Raw genomic sequence first — 16,847 nt, forward strand, 5'->3', positions numbered from 1 at the left:
GAAAGAGTAAACAAAGGCAAGAGAGAATCAAGGCCGAGACTGGGACCAATCTCAGACCGAGACTAAGATCAAATCTCGTCTACATCAGTGTCGTTAATGACCTCATATACAAAACAAAAACGGAAAGTGAAAAGGAAAAGGAGGACAAAGCTAACTAAAAAGTATGTCTTTACATATCAGAATTAAGGAGGATGCACGTCAGATAGTAAAGAAAAAGGCAAGATCTTTAGTCCTCACAAGTCACAACTAAGGAAATATACATATTCTAACAGACTAACAGAATATCCTAGTCAAGGATAATACCTAACTACGAATTTTAATACAGGAAGAAAATATAATTTCCACCCTGAATTTTAACAAAAATTTTATTTTGCTTTTCTCTTTGATGTTTGACAGTATAGTGCATATGTTATTCATAATCCTAGAAGCAAATATGAATCTATGATACTACATCAGACTACATCGACTTTCATCTGCATTGTCGTTGTAATACTGATCGTCATGATAGAACTCATTGATTGGATTCGAAGGTGGTGGTGGAGGCGGAATATGCATTGTGTGATACTGTGGATATTCGTAGGCATAGTATGGTGGAGCGTAGAACGAGGTACTACTGCTGGGTTGTGCCATACTGTAACTCATTCCGAGCTGAGGTTGTGGGTAATGAGCAGGAGGGTACATGTAATTTTGCTGATTTGGAGGACCGAAATTGTCAGGACTGTGATACGGCCCATTTGGGTAACCTTGATTAGGAGGTCCATAATTAGATGAAGGTCCAAAGTTCATTGGCTCAATGGGGTTTCCATGGTGCATTGAATGACCTGAAAACCCGTCTGCTGGTGCTGGTGCTGGTGCTGGTGCTGGTGCTGGTGCTGGTGCTGGTGCTTTTACTTTTGCTTTTGATTTTGATTTTGCTTGTGTCGGGGCCGGTGCTGTTTCTGTAGGAACTGGTGATTCTGCAGGAATTATTGGAGATTCTGTAGGCACCGAAGTTGGTGCAGGTGCCGGGGTCTCAGGCAGTACTGGTGCAGCATCTGGTACTGATACAGGTGGAGCTGATGCTGGAGGTTTTGACTTCTCGTCATTTCCAGCATTACCATTGTTTCCTTTACTTTTCTTTTTCTTCTTTTTATCACTACTGCTGCCATTGCTCGTCCCATCAACGCCATCAGTTCCGCCTGCATTATCTAACTGTAATGGCTTATCACCATCAAGAGGAGGAGCCTTATCAGAGACTTCACCCCCTTTGACAGTTTTTGCAGGGTTTGCATGATTATCAGCTGATTTTGTTTCTTTTTTCTGACCGCCTTCTTCAGTAGCTTTTCCTTGTGATTTCTGATTTTTGCTTTTCCCATCACTTTCTTTAGTGGGCTTAGTCTTTTCTTTCGCGCTACTAGGAGCTTCGAGCATGTTCTCGTTCTTCACAGAATTATCTGCCCATAATTCTGCAGGTTTACCTGACTTAGCAAGTTTGTGAAGAAGGATCTGAGCATCTATACTGCCAGTCACAGTAACCTTGTGTTGTAGAGCATCAATTGTTGTCATATAAACACCTGCAATATTGAGCATAATATGAGACAAAACTCGCAATAACGTTGAAACTAGGAAAAATAATAGCAGAATAAGCTATGTACTACGTTGGTGAAACCCAATATACATACATGGACCAATATTCATACATGATACATACTAATGACTAAATTAAAGGGGGTTGGGGATCGTACCATCGAGCTTTTGGAGAATTTTCTTCACTTTCTTCTTGCAACCTTCGCAGTGTATCGGAACTCTCAAGGTCCAAGTCTGTCAACAAAAAATACAGATTATTAATACAAGAAACAGGAAAAAGGTTGTAGCATAAGAATCTCAGATTCTGATACATGGTATATGCAGATACCTGATATTTTAACGGTCCGGGGACGTCAGTGGCTGCAGCCATCACTTAAAGGAGTGGAAGAGAGAAGTATTGTTGGACAAAACGGGGTTTAGGCTAAGAAGAATGAATGCTTCTTAAGAGAGCTTTAAGGAAGGGTTTGCTCAAGTTAATTAGACAGAATATAAGTAGAGGGAGGAAAAGTAAGAAAACAAGGTAGAAGAAGTAAAGGCCTAGTGGGCAAATTTAAATTGTTTTGAAAGAAACTTTTTTGGAGAGAACTATAAAATTAGATGGACCCACAATGTCTAAGTTCTTCAAACAAATACTCAATACCAGTAGGTGTCCAAATGTCACACTCGGCTATTTTTCTATCTAAATAAACAACTAAACCATTTTTTTGAAAATTTTGCATGTTTTTTTGCATAAAAAGTGGTACCTTTATTCTCATAGTTCGAACTTCATATAAGAATACATGAATATCATCAAATGCAATCATGTACAATACCAAGATTACCAACACAGTTAAATTACTAACACATCATCCCAAGAAAATTAAAGGAAAGAAAATGGCCCATACTATCTTAAATTATCAAATTCCCCCAAAAGATGTTTCTTTTGTGTAGATCCTCTGCTTTTTCATCTATTTATAATCATCCAATTTTCTTACAAGCACATCCTTTTTTTTTTCCTTCATGTATATCCCTAGTTTTTTTTTTTTTTTTTTTTTTTTGGTAATGTAAAACCAAACCAAAAGTTGTTATTACATCAACCATTTTGTTTGTATATATAATAGATCTATATGCACGATACACCAAGCATTTTAAAAGAGCAAGTAAAAATTAACGGCAATTTAAATATTTTAGATGGACACCACTACCTCACCCCTTGACTTACAGTATGACAGAAATATAAAAAAAATTGCCAAATTGTAAGGCAACCTTGTCATTTTCACGTCCTAGTTCACCAACAAACAGTTCACTGAATAGCCGTACACTAAACCAAAGACGGGTGCTATAATATGTGCAAGACACAAGAAAAAAAAACTCTATGTCAAAAGCAGCAGCACTAGGTGAAAACAATATTTCATCTGATGCAAACAGGGCTATCCACAAAAGTTGGTAGTAGTCTTAATCATGGAAAAGATTTCTGTTTTGCTTAGTTTGCAATGTCTACCTATATGGTGATTTTCTGAATCACATGATAGTAATAGGTTGAAGTAAGTGGCAACCTTCTTGATTGAACTAACGTATAGATTTAAGTTGAGAAAAATAAACCTAATATTAAAAGGAGTGGATGAGCAGTATTACTTCACATCTCATCAAAAGATAATCATAGCAAATTAGCAATGCATTGAAAGACAGTTTTTGGATAATTAGCCGCCATTGTGACTACTATGAAGAAGTCCAAATGTAAATCAAGTATTAATATAATAAAATGAAACACATTTCTTAAACATTAGCTTGCTAATCAACTCATTAGTTACAAATACACAATCCCTCTTTCTCATAATCACTTGTGTAACCAGGTTTAACCCCCCACCCACATCGGAGTAGGGACCACTTTTCATGTCCAAAGAATGCAAAGAGTTATTAAAAGCATTTGGAAAAGAAATAAAGTAGGTTAAAATAATTAAAACATCCATTAAAAAAGACTTTAGAAGCCAATAAATAAAGCACAAGGCATTATTAGATTGAGACAGGACTACGTTTTCACCTTTGCCAATGACTAACAAAGTTTCCTTAGTTGATGAAACATTCATAAAACAGCACTTTTTTATGTTTAGGTAAAAAAGATGGCTTTTTGATGGTCGTAGTTAGCTGGAAAGAACTTCAGAATCAGGGAAAGAGAAGTGTGTTTGTTTCAAAGGAAAACATTATGAAGTTATTTTTGAATTTAAAAAACAAAATATTTCGATGAAAAAAAAATTCAATATTAAAGTTTAGATTTTTATTATATTATTATTATTTCATTGTTCTGTAGAAGAAAAGCTCCCGGACAAAGGAAAAAAGGAAATGAAAATGCAGAGGAAAGAGTTGAAGGTGGTGGATAGGGAAGGAAATCCAGCATTATGTTTTCCACCTTCTAAATAAAATTTTTTATTACAAGTATACTTAAGAATAAATATATTACTCTGTAACCAAGCAGAATAAAATAGGATCAGGCTTTCCTAGGAAAGAAATTTACCAGAATATCAAAAAAAAAAAAAAAAAACTGAATAGTCCATTTTTCCCTATTTGTTTCTGGTACGTACTTAGTCCCTCCTCCTAAAAATTTTCCAGTAAAAAAAATATTCGGGAGAGGAGGGGAGCATGGATGGAGAGAATCAGAGAATATTAGATTCTCCCTCCGACCATTAAAGTTTGTGCCAATTTTCTTTTTAAGCCGTCACTAAAAGATTGTCATGTACATGAAAGGTCACAACTTTACTAGTCACAAACATTACTTTAAGTCCCACCACTTTTTTCTCTCTTTAATTCCACTCAGCCATATCTTATAGTAAAATATGGCAATAAGGCAAACTCTAGGGGACGGAGTAATTCAATTTTAAGAAAATCCCAGAATAAAAGATAAGAGTGGCAATACGAGTCAATCATCAACTGATGTCCACTGGAACAATCTTGAATAATTTTTTGCCATTTCAAGTGTTCTACAGTATTACCTAAAATGCAAATCTCATACAGTATTAAAGCACTGTCATTATCAAAAATAAGTGGACATCAACTTTACATATGTGCAACACTTTTTTTTATTATCTCATAGCCCAGTAAGATAAGTTACCCAAATAATTGGGCAGCCTCAATTCCTTAATCAAGCAGCTAAATTCAGACTTTACAAAATAAGACAACGATCGAAAGCAGCCAAGAGAATGAAAGTTATATGACAGTGGAATCCATGAAGTACGAAAATGAAAGAATATTACTAACAATATATGGGCTGTTTAGCAAGCAATTAGTTTATCATTAAAAGTTGCAATTAAACAACAAATAAAAGAAGATACACTGTGGGAGTAAGTGGTTAATCTTCAGAAAAAGCAGCATATGTACCTAATATCATTCCTTGGAATCCTTGCTGTGTTCCCATCCATTGCATGCACGTACATGTAACTTGCACCAACGTCGTATAAGTGTCCATGACTCCATGATAATGCTTATCCACTCCTCTCAAATACGTAATCTACGTTATTGATGGTATTAACATATAAATATATAATGAGTGCATAATATTTTACACATAAACTATGTGAATGTCCATGACAGTGCATCCTCATTCTTTTAGTACTCATGCATTTTTGTGTTATTTTATTAGAGCTTATTATCATCAAGATAGATTGAAATGAGTTGTAACTCCAAAAATACAAATCCTCAGAGAATAGTGTGCTATCATGACAATTATTATGGTACTCATATATTTCAAGTGGAATAGAACAAAATCAATTAATGAGCTAGTAGCAACTAGTAAACAGGCCATCAATAACCCTATGGAAAGAAATGCAATATTTGCACACCAACATAAAGAACACAAGTCAGTGTGTCACATACCTTACATCCTGACAGTTGTAATTGAGGATTATGGACGGGAAATTCCACAAAACAGTGATATTCAAACTATTCCTGAAGCTGAGATACACACACACACACACACACACACACACACACAAAAAAAAAAAAAAAAAAAAACAAGGCATCCAAAGATCATAAACTTTTGACTACTTCACATATAAAGGATGATCTTGCAGCTTGATATCAAACAGCATAAAGCACTAAAACGTTCTGAAAAAGTTTTTATTCATCAGTCCTTCCTAAAAGGGAAATCCATAATACCCTTTCTTGAGATATCATTGATCCCAGAGATTTTAAGAAAAGGGTTCAGCGCGGATTGATAGAAACTGAAGATCATGAAGCCTGGCAAATTGTTTTGTGGAAAAAGTTGTTAAGAGGCTGTACAGAATACCAGAAAAGCTGTGTTCTGTAGCAATGTTAGTATGTATTACAGTTCTAATGTTTGCATCATAGATACAGAAAGAGGTATCTCTGTATATGGCTGTTTGTTTACAGGATGTTGAACTCTGAGAAATATAATTTATCTTTTTTGGCAAGTGAAATGAAATTTAATCCCACAACAGATGAACATTACAGCATAAAGTAGCAACCAGATACAAGGAGTCAGGAATAAATCAACTTAATAGAGTAACCAAGATGATAAAACAGCTGAAGTATGCAGGAAGCACCGAAGCAGGCCAAGATCCCACAAGCATCAGCATTCCAACTCAACCCATATACAAGGAGAATTCAAGGGCAGGAATACTTCATGTGCTATGAAAAAGGGAAGCCCAACCAGAGAAGAACCAGCACAGGCCTGGTCCTGGCCATCAGCAAACAGATCATATCGGTGCAGAAAAGCGCCAACCACAAAAGCAGGTCTCTCGTCCATTCACTGCATCTACTAGAAACATAGAAGATGTTTTAGTTTTACTAAACTGCCCTGCAGACAGATCACAGTCAACATTAACATTCTCTGTTTTATGACTTCAAACAGTACGTATCCCTATAATCTTTCTTCCCAAATCCTGAGAGAGTAACTTCACTTCTATATCAAAAGTTTGAGAGATTTTAACATAATGTAGAATTTTAAGCACAATCTGCCAAATGGCATTTTCCAGAAGAGCATCTAAAAACAATTGTCTCATTAATCCATGGTCAGCATCATAAACATAGCACAAGCAATGTAATAAACTTGCATTTACGACTAGCAAGCTTCATGTATTCCTCCTCCAAGGAAATTCAGGTTAAGAATACAAAACACAAATATACGCATACTGCATTGAAAACGGAACCCATTCAAGAGGTCAACTGAACAACACACCAATCAATTATGCCTCTATAAGCCAAAATTTTCCAAAGAATCCAAGTAATCTTAGTCACGTCACTTTTGAATTTTTGATAAGCCCATCTCAGATTGATTTGCCTTTAATGTAATTACAATGCACCCACTTAAGCCACAATATATCAATTTTGTCAGACAAAGCCCAGAGTAGCTTTGTGACCAATAATTTGTCGCAAACATACAGAATTTGCTTTCCAGCCACTAAACGATAACAACAAATCTCTCCCAAGAAACCGGAGATTACTAAGAAGTCACACTAATAGCCCACAAAAATATCTAAAAGCATGTGTTCCACCTGTTTGATGATATTCTTGGCATTACAAAAATTTGACACCAATATGTTTGCATAACAAAATAAATATCCACAGAAGCATAAGAGGAGCTTAGAAGCACATGTTTTAGCTCTGATTCAGTAAATTGGTGTATATGATGGTTCTGCTGGTACGACATTGGTACATAATTGTCACCTTTTACTAATTTGTAAGAAAAAAAGTTTTATACCTGAAACTGATCCCAAACTTTAGGTGGTTTTCACTTTTACTCTTGGGATTAAGGCTGTTACATGCATGAGTAAGGCAGTGCACCCCTAATCCCTAGAAAAAGAAAAGAAATAAAAAACTTTCAGAATTAGAACATTGGTACAACATTCATATGCCTAACGAAAGAAAAATAAAAAAAATAAAAAGCTCAAGTACAAACAATAATTGGATCTGAATAAAACATTCATTTACAGACAGCAAGAAATTCAGGGACCCATGAGGATATGTTGCAAGTCAGATAAAATGACTCTTCACAACAAAGATTCAGTCAGTCATGCATGCAAAGAAAAGTGTACAAAAATTAGGTGGTCAAAATTTGGATTCATAGGAATCATAAATGTGCCAATGGTAGAAAAATAAGCATACACTGCCAGACTTAACAAAGATAACATTAACAAACATTTGACACTTCAAATTTTCAAAACTGTGAGTGAATGAATGGAATGAACAGCAATCAAGTTGCACTTTCTGAACTGATTAAGATGCAGAAACAAACATGACAACCAAAATAATTTCACTTAATTAACTATGTCCATGCAGTTCTGTTACCTTCCTGCTTAGCAGCAAAGGAGGGCATTGTCAAGAAGTTTTATCAAATCATAGCCCTGTTTCTTAATAGCGATGGATAAACATAAAGTTTACAGCAATCACAGGTTCAATGGTTGGTTATTAGGGCTATGTTTATCGCTATCCTTTGTTTACTAAAATTCTGGTCTGCTATCAGTACACGGGTGGCCATACACAATATGTCCATAATTGTTTGTTCAAGCCAACTAGTTATATCAATCACAATGCTCGCTTAACTTTGGACCTCCAGAGCATCTGAGCATATAGTTGTTCATAGATTTCTTATCTGTAATCCAATTTCTAGCAACTAATCTCATTACCAATGTAAACTAGTCAACCCACACAACATAAATAGGCTTGGCTTGTTTATCCATTACGGCCTCAAGCAATATCAGCCTAGCAGGACATCATGAATCATGATAGACACTGCCAGTAACCTATGACATAATCACACAACAATTAACATATCATCTGACACATATACCAGCACAGACATCTAAAATCCCCAACTCTTGATATCCAGCTACAAACTGAAAGAGACACAAGACAAAAGGATACTATTGGAGTAGTTGAGGGATTGGAGATCAGAGTCAAGACATCCAACCAACTGTTGTGAATAAATAGTGCAAACTAATGTGGCAATTAACAAAAAACAATAAGAAGCATAAAATTGAACATGCACGAATTCGAATTATGGAAAGGAAAAGAACGAACAGACGAAGCCTATATGTGGGAACCTCACGCACTAAGGAAAAACCCATATTGCACTACAAATAACAGTGGAGGATGACTAACAAACATTCAACTTGATGAAACTTTCCTCAAACTCTGCATCTCTCTCTAGACACCCTCTGAGTTTGAATATGATTTGCAATGTGTAATCTCACCGTACATAATGATAGCCAATGGCCTAAACATTCCATGAAACATAGATGATCGAGAAGAAAACACGCATAGCAAAATCTTTACAAAAAAAAAAAAAAAAAAAACCAAGGCATGCATAGACATGCTGCCTTTTTACCTTGCGCAGACACGCATTGTCTGATCCAAGGTTGCACGGATTAGCTGCCTTCGTCTCTTCAAGGCTCCAAAGGATTATTCATGCTCAAATTTCTGAGGAAAAAATCCAATTAACTAAGCACCTTCACGTCTATGAAGTTCTTACTCACTATTCACAAATCTGATAATGAGTCCTGAACATCAGCAGCAAACAAGAAGAATTTGGATTATACATAATAATGTATAGTACTAACCCCACCCGACCCTAAATTAACATAAAAAAAATAAAAAAAAAAAAAAAAAGAATACTTTAAATAACAGTACAGGAAAAATCCTTGTAAGACCAACACCTCTCTCTCTCTCTCTCTCTCTCTCTCTCTCTTTTTTTTTTTTTTTTTTTTGGTAAGGCATTTCATCACAAAACAAGGCATTATATCAAGTCAAAAAAAGACAACAAAATAAATAAGCAACAATAGAACAATTATAGACTGTAAGACCAACACTAGCTTCAAGTATATGTCTTGGCATTTAAAAAGACCAGTATCATTCTTCTACCAAAATAAGTTCAAAAAACTCAATTCATGGATACATCATTTACATAGTTGACTGTCAACCCTAATCTAATGTAACTAGACTCAAACGGCCAAGACATCGAATGTTTAAATCAAAACGGCTGCAAAGAGGATAGGAATTAATGTGATCCTAGTGCAGCCCAATCTTCATATTAATATCATTCATTACTCCTCTAACAGTCCAAATACCTAGCCCAGAAGATGCAAGTTTATCTCCATCCTAACTTACAGAAGCTGCAGTTTAATAAATGATAAGCATGACATACAAATCTAAGTATTAATAAAGTAAGCATTAATACAGTAAAGAATTTTCTAAACTTGTGTCACTTTTTTTTTTTTTTTTTTTTTTTTTTTTTTTTTTTTTTTTTTTTTTTTTTTTTTTTTATCAATCAACAATATGCATATAACTTTTCAAAATTTGTCCTTCACATTGCTCAATGCCACTATCATTACACTTGAGCTTTTATGACTTTGACTGGCCTTCAAAGCTATACTAGGAGCATTCAAGCCGTGAGGGGTACTTTTTTAACATTCACTATACCATGTGTCAATGTTGACATCAATGACTTGGTTTTCTCATCAGTCTTTAAATCAAGTTCTTCCATCGCATCAAAAAGGGTCAAGGCTATATCCAAATCTTGTACTCTATGACAGCCAGAAAGTAGAGGTGCAAATGTCATATTATCAGGTTGTATACCACTATCTATCATCTCATGGAACAGCTTCATGGCATCCTGGATATCATTCAACTTACAGCGCTTGTCAATTAACACTGTATAACAGACAGCATCAGGCTTCAGCTGCATTTTCAACATCTCTGATTCCAATATTGTTGCTTTCTCGATCAAAAACTTGTTAGGGCGAGAACGAGACTCCAAACTACACTTCAAGCAACCATCAATCAAAACTGTGTAAGTGATCATATCAGGAATAATACCCCTACGTTTCATATCATCTAAAAGGTCAAAGGCCTTTAACGTAAGATTCGATTTGCAATACCCATTTATTAGTATCGTGTACATAATGGCATCAGGAATCAAACCTTTTTCGATATACTTGTCAAACACCAAATGAGCCTTTTTTAAATCTCCAGAATTGCACAATGTCGACATAAGCTTTGAATACATTATAATGCGAGTATTCTCTTCTACCCCCAAAATGTTATTGCACAACACAAATGCACTTTCAAATTGACCTTCACTGCATAGGCTATTTAGCAGCTTTAAGCATGTCTTTTTCTTCAAAGATATACCTTGCTTGCAAAGCTTGACAAAAAGACCAAAAGCCTTTCGTGTATCTCTTGCTTCACAGTATCCATTAATCATAGCAGAGTAATTATCAATCATTACATTATAATTATCTGTGGACTTCTCTAAACTATTAAAAAGCTTTTCAGCTTCTTCTACCTCCCCTCCTACACAAAGGCCTTCAATGATTTTATTTTGGGTATCAAGGGACGTCAAACCTTGGTCTTTTATGTAGTCAAGAACTAACAAAGCCTCTTTTACAAGGCCCTTTCTAGCAAAACCACCTGCAAGTATATTGTATGTAATGATATCAGGTTGAATACCCTCATGTTTCATTTTCTCAAAAAAGGCCCAGGCATCAACAAGTTTTCCCTCTAGACAGTAGCCATTGATCACAGTGGAGTAATGAATCTGATCTGGGACCATGTTTTTGCGCTTCATCTCTTCAAGCAGCTCCAAGGCTTCTTCCTCTTTTCCCAACTGAAACATAGCATCCACTACAATGTTATAACAAACTTTGTCGAGATAAATCCCCTTGTGCTTATATGTTTCAAATCGACTGAGAACATTTGTAAGAAGCCCCTTAGTACACATGCATTGAAGAATGGAACTCACAATAACACAATTCACTTTCAAACCTTTTGACATCATGTAACTTTCAAGACACAATGCTTTTTCAATATTCCCCTTCTTACAATATGCATGAATCAAAGCTCCAAAACAATAAGCATCAAGCATTAGCCCTTGCTTCTCAATATCAAGCAAAACAGCCTCAGCTTCACTCAGTTTATTTTCATTGCAGAAACCATTAACCACCATGGTGTAGCTAAAACTATCAACAGGATCGACGGATTTTAACAATTTATACGCCACATCAGATCTTTGAACTGAACAAAGCCCTTCAATATAACTGCCATAAGAATATTCATTTGGGTTGACACCGGCTTTTTCCATCTCCTCAAACATTTCAACTGCTTTCTCAAATTCACCCTTTTTACACAGCACCTCAATCATAAGATTATAGGTATATACATTCGGATTCAAACCCATCATCTTAAGATGCCGGTATATAGCCAAAGCCGTATCTAGCTCACCCTTCTCAATGATGCGCTTAATAAGGTAATTACAAGTAAACAAACTAGGCTTTAAACCCTTTCTTCTTGTTTGAAACAAAACATCTATACACATTTCAAACATACCCAAACTAACATAGCCCTTCACCAAGGCATCAATCACTTTAAGCACTGAAGTAGTCATCTCAACCTCAAGTAACTCTAACAACTCAGAAACATCGAAACCCAATTCGTTGGAATTCGACTTAATAACCTCCAACAAAAATGCATCCAACATTCTAACAGAACCCCTATTGCACATAATACTAACAATTGAACCATAAGTTTCGACATTGTGCCGAAACCCACGTTCCTTTACATTAGAAAAGTATGAATAAGCCTGATTTGGGTTAGTTCTCAAATTCTTCAAATTTTCAATTACTCTATTTGTATCTAATTCGTGTAATTGATCCTCTAAATCACTACTACTGCTACTAGTAACATGTTCATCAGAACTTGAATCAGTAAACCAAGAATTTAATTGAGCAGCAGCATAAGCAGAATTGTGACGAATAAAGAAAGAATTTTTAATCAAATTTCTACAAGAAACTGACCTTATAGATGAAACCCACATGGAATATGATGTTACCATCCAGTATAATGTATAGTATGATCAAAATGAAAACGGGGTTCCAAAAAAAATCATATTGAAAAAATAAAAAGTTGAGAAACTTTGTTGAAGGTTGGAAGGGAGTTTGAGATGGCGGTTAATTTGGGGTTTTAGAGGGGGGATACTGCGGCGGAACTCGGAAGAGCTCTTAAAAATGGTGGATGTTTGGGGAAAGCTAATAGAAGACTGTTGTTAAGGTGTCGTTTGGCTGACAAAATAAATAAATAGTTAAAAATCTTATGGCTTGTCTCTTTAGATTATTAGATTATTTTCAATTCAATTCAGTTTTAAGTTCCTTCTCTTATAAAATAGTTAGTTTAGTTCAGTTCAGTCAATCAGAACAGACCCTTAGTATTAGAAATATATTCCTGGTACTTAGAAATTTGCAATTTCTACATTCTATCAAACAAGCAATTAGTAGTAATAGCCTAACTAGTAAGAGAAAATACAATTTAATCACCTAGATCGACTTTATGGCATATCGATATTAGCTTTTACATTTTTTGAAAGTTTTAATTATTGTAATGGATGGTGTTAAAAGATGGTAAATCACATAATTAACATAAAGAAGAATTTGAAGTAGCTTCAATGGAGAAATTAGCAGCTTTAATGGAGGAACACGACAAATCTTACCTTTGGAGTTAACCATGCCGAGGTACCAAGAAAGTAAAACAAGTCTAAATCACCTTATTGACTTATTAACCTTATTGAACTTAGCCATTAGACATGACTAAACTTATTTGAACTTCTTTAAGTTGAAACTTATTCTTTTAAGATAATTGAATACGTCCTAGCCCCTAAGTAGTGTTACTTTAGCACCAAGACAAAACTGAAGAGAAAGGTAAAAAAAAAAAATGGTGTGGGGGAAATTAGATGGGTTTATTATTAATTAATGAAATACTTCATTTAAACTTTGGGATTTGGAAAATAAGTTTTTTTTTAGAAAAAAAAAATGCAAAAGGAAATTGTTTGAATAACATTGTTTATATAAAGTATATTTAAACTATCTTGGTTCACTAATAGTTATACCATTCCTCATTGTAAAGCCAATCTTTATAAGGTGCAGCACAGTGATCCTAATGAGCATGGTTGAGGGAAGAAAAAGACTAATCTAAACACTAGATATTTCATATTTATCATCCTTTTGCTCTCTAATTATAGAATAAAGGGCTTAACAAAAGGTATGATAGGTATAATTCTTTACTGTAGATTATAGTAATACTAATCAGTAGTTATTTTACCAAGTACACAAAGATTGTCCCACAAAAACTAGAAAAGTGCAGCAACTATTTGCTACAAAGAGGTTACAATCAACCAGAAATATCTTATTACACTATATAAGTTATAACATAGTCCACTAAGATTTAAGGAATCCATATTGGATCCCTGGGGCTTAAGAACTGTCCTTTGACATTCGATTCGAGAAGCTTCAAGGCGGCTTTAGAGTTGATACACCTTGGTGTTTTGTACTGATTGATAGACCCTCCTTGACTTATGTAGAAATCCATCAGCGCCTCGAAAGTGCCAGGCTTAACAAGCCTTATTTCCAATGGTCCTATGGCCTTGTCATGAGACCTGCACCTTCTGTATGTGTAATCTAGCTCCTCCTCTACCGCGATGCAGCATTCTTGAAGGACCTCATCAAGTGAAGAATTGTCAATTTTAGACTTGTTATGTCCAATTTCCCAGTACAGGACATAGTGCCCTGGCACAGAAGAGGTATCTGCAAAGCTCGTGTACTCTAGCAGGATCGCGTTGTGAGGCTCTAAGAGCTTTTTTGCTACTGTAATACTCTTGTGCAAGTCCTCTTCACTTGTTTTATCATTGTCTAGGCTCAAAGCAACATTTCTACGACATATAAATTTGAACTGTGGAGCTTTGTTGTAGAAGCCAGTCACTTGTAGCACATCACCAATTCGATATCTACAGAGTCCTGCATTATATATGCACCAAAAGACACAATTTGATCAGAGTTTGATGTATTAGATTCATTTCTGTTCATGAAAACTGACTTAAAACTAAATTAACCAAAGTTTAGTTTTCAAGTAGAAAAAGACAGGGCAAAGATTAGTGTGTACAATTATGATAGCAAACTATGCTTATTAATTGAATGACCTTACCAGCAAAAGTGGTGACAACAAGTTCATAATAACATCCAAGCTTGACTTGCAACAGACTCACAAGCTCGTTCGAAGGTGCCTCCATTTCTTCATCAAGTGACCATGAATTTTCTCCAAGTGGAATAAACTCGTAGTAGCACATGTTAGGCAAAAGGGTAAAGGAGACCTCAGATGGATCATCCAAGGGTCTCAAGTTAATACCGAAAAAAGACTCTGTTGAAGCATACATTGGGCTAAATAATGGCAGTCTCGTATCACTATAGTACTCGAGTGATGGAATATATTGAGCCATCGAGCCTGTGACCACCGCCTCAATGTACTTAGCCTTAGGCCAGAGCCTACAGAGGATCCCTTTCCATGATGAACCACTACATATCTCTTCAATCTCATCGGCTAAACCAGGATTAGGCGGTGTAATTATGCTTGACATAGCTAACTGACATTCAGGGTCTGTGATTGAGGCATCTAACTTTCCTTTTCTTATATCATTGCACATTTTAACCCAGTTTTTCTCCAAATAGCTTATTGCACGCAAAAATGCTGAGGCAAAAACAGCTCCTAGACGAAGAACTTGGTGACGGAATACTAGACCAGCAAGTAACTGACAGTACATGCTTTGGTTACTGTCTTCACACAGGACAGTCTGATCAGGGCTAGTGTAGTCAAGAAAAGGAACGTTTCTCGGTCGTCCTCTGTAGTGCTTGCTCTTATAATAGCTAGTAAGGACTGCTCTTGCTGGCAGGCCACAAGGTGTAGACATTTCAGCCTTCACAAAGTTGAGGAACATCGCCTTTCCTTCATCCAAACTGGGAATGTACCTACAGCATTTACATACATCAGTACAAAACTTGTCTAGTTTTTTTTATACTATACTTATATTGATGAATACAACTTTATTGTAACTCTTTTTTCTTTCTAATCCTTATCCTTAACAAAACATTAACCACTTATTGTCAATTCAACATGATATGACGGCATCAAATATGTGAACAATAGACTTTAATCATGACATATAATCATCAACTTAGCCGCAAATTGTATAGGTAAAAGAACAAATATTCTTCAGTACATTGATAGATATGACTATTTGGTGGTGCATAATGCTTCAGTGTCTCAATCAACCTGCTTTTTTACCTTAATGTACTTATGGTTGAATTTTACGCTTTGTGAAGCCTTACTGGCCTCCACCCAATTTAAGAAGAATCTAAGACTGATCATCATTAGTACGAGCTAGTGAAAAAATACGAGTCAATTTAAAAATTTGTGATCAGTACAAACAGTATTAACAGTTATAATCAAATCAGTGAAGAGTTTTACTGTCTGAATATAATCAGCAGATCAACACTGGTGTATAAAACTTATGTCTTACTGGTTGACAACCGGCATGACAAGGTTGTACAAGAAAGTTCTCCTATCAAGATCCTCAGCAATTGACGGCATCAGCTTGGGCTCTCCATTCGATGTCCCTGAGCTGAAAACAGATAAAACATCAGTTCTAATTCGCGGACATACAGATCAGTAACAGAAAATTATTGTATAACTGCTTAAGAAATGATATTAAAAACCTGCATAACATCTCCACAATAGTATGGCCTGAGATAAGAGAAGAGTCCTCTCCATTGGCAATCCTCTTAATATAAGGCTGAATGCCACTATAACTAATGACAGGAACGCGATTCTTGAAGGCAGAGACATCTTTCGAGCCTCTGAGATACTTACTCAGATACTCAGTATCACCATTCCTAGTAACTATTTCTTCCAAAAGTTCCTCTTGTACCTCATCAGCATTCATTGTAAGCCTTTCCAACTCCTTCAACGCCTCCTCACCTTTGTATTCCAACTTCTTCCCGTCCATGACAAACACACACACACACACACACACACACACGAGCTGTTTAAAACTCGAAAGCCACTAACAAGTATGCTTCATGCAAGATTGCAAGAGCCTTACAATGTAATGCATCTATATATAAAGAGGGAAGACAAAGCAATGGCTACTCCCACGTCATTGCATCCTAAAATGAGGCAATTTCTCTTGAATTAATCCACAATGTGGTCCCTCGAAAAAGCTCCTTTTTTTGATTTGAGATCAATAACTTTCCTGTCTTAAATCCATGATATCATAGATGAAGCTTTTATAAGAAACGAATATATGACACGAAATTTATGTAATTTGTTAATGTTCGTTCATACGGATAAAAACTTTTCTTACATAACTTTTGTTCTTAATACAAAATTATTAGACCTTTGTGATTTATATTTGTTGCAATGCTATAAACACATAACTTCTGATTTCTCAAGCTTTTACTCATTAGCTTAAATAG

The 16,847-nt window shown here is 35.5% G+C and overlaps 3 protein-coding genes across 6 annotated transcripts; all 3 read right to left on the minus strand.

Moving 5' to 3' along the window:
* Nucleotides 1-176: 176 nt before the first annotated feature.
* On the minus strand, nt 177-12,473 carry LOC145624069 (uncharacterized). Of its 4 annotated transcripts, none has more exons than XM_081677009.1 (6): nt 12,348-12,473; nt 8,885-8,976; nt 7,259-7,350; nt 4,918-6,316; nt 1,725-1,800; nt 177-1,553 (listed from the first exon to the last, which is right to left on the minus strand). In XM_081677009.1, exon 6 carries the CDS (start codon nt 1,543-1,545, stop codon nt 448-450), a length of 1,098 nt encoding a protein of 365 aa, XP_081533135.1. In that variant the 5' UTR covers nt 1,546-1,553; nt 1,725-1,800; nt 4,918-6,316; nt 7,259-7,350; nt 8,885-8,976; nt 12,348-12,473; the 3' UTR covers nt 177-447. The 4 variants fall into 4 exon arrangements, with proteins under 4 accessions (XP_081533135.1, XP_081533133.1, XP_081533132.1 ...); XM_081677007.1 differs by having other exon boundaries at nt 4,918-6,313; nt 8,885-9,056; nt 12,348-12,468; XM_081677006.1 differs by having other exon boundaries at nt 8,885-9,056; nt 12,348-12,468.
* LOC145624068 (uncharacterized) lies at nt 9,073-12,385 on the minus strand. The gene has a single exon (XM_081677004.1). It carries the CDS (start codon nt 12,383-12,385, stop codon nt 9,938-9,940), a length of 2,448 nt encoding a protein of 815 aa, XP_081533130.1. The 3' UTR covers nt 9,073-9,937.
* Nucleotides 12,474-13,599: 1,126 nt separating the features above from the next.
* LOC145615095 (putative indole-3-acetic acid-amido synthetase GH3.9) lies at nt 13,600-16,397 on the minus strand. Its single transcript, XM_081670173.1, has 4 exons — nt 16,089-16,397; nt 15,893-15,994; nt 14,524-15,341; nt 13,600-14,336 (listed from the first exon to the last, which is right to left on the minus strand). The coding sequence occupies exons 1-4, from the start codon at nt 16,376-16,378 to the stop codon at nt 13,768-13,770; spliced, it is 1,779 nt and encodes a 592-aa protein (XP_081526299.1). The 5' UTR covers nt 16,379-16,397; the 3' UTR covers nt 13,600-13,767.
* Nucleotides 16,398-16,847: the final 450 nt, after the last annotated feature.

Source organism: Chenopodium album, chromosome 3, assembly GCF_948465745.1.
Source record: "Chenopodium album chromosome 3, dcCheAlbu1.1, whole genome shotgun sequence".
NCBI classification, from domain to species: Eukaryota; Viridiplantae; Streptophyta; class Magnoliopsida; order Caryophyllales; family Amaranthaceae; genus Chenopodium; species Chenopodium album.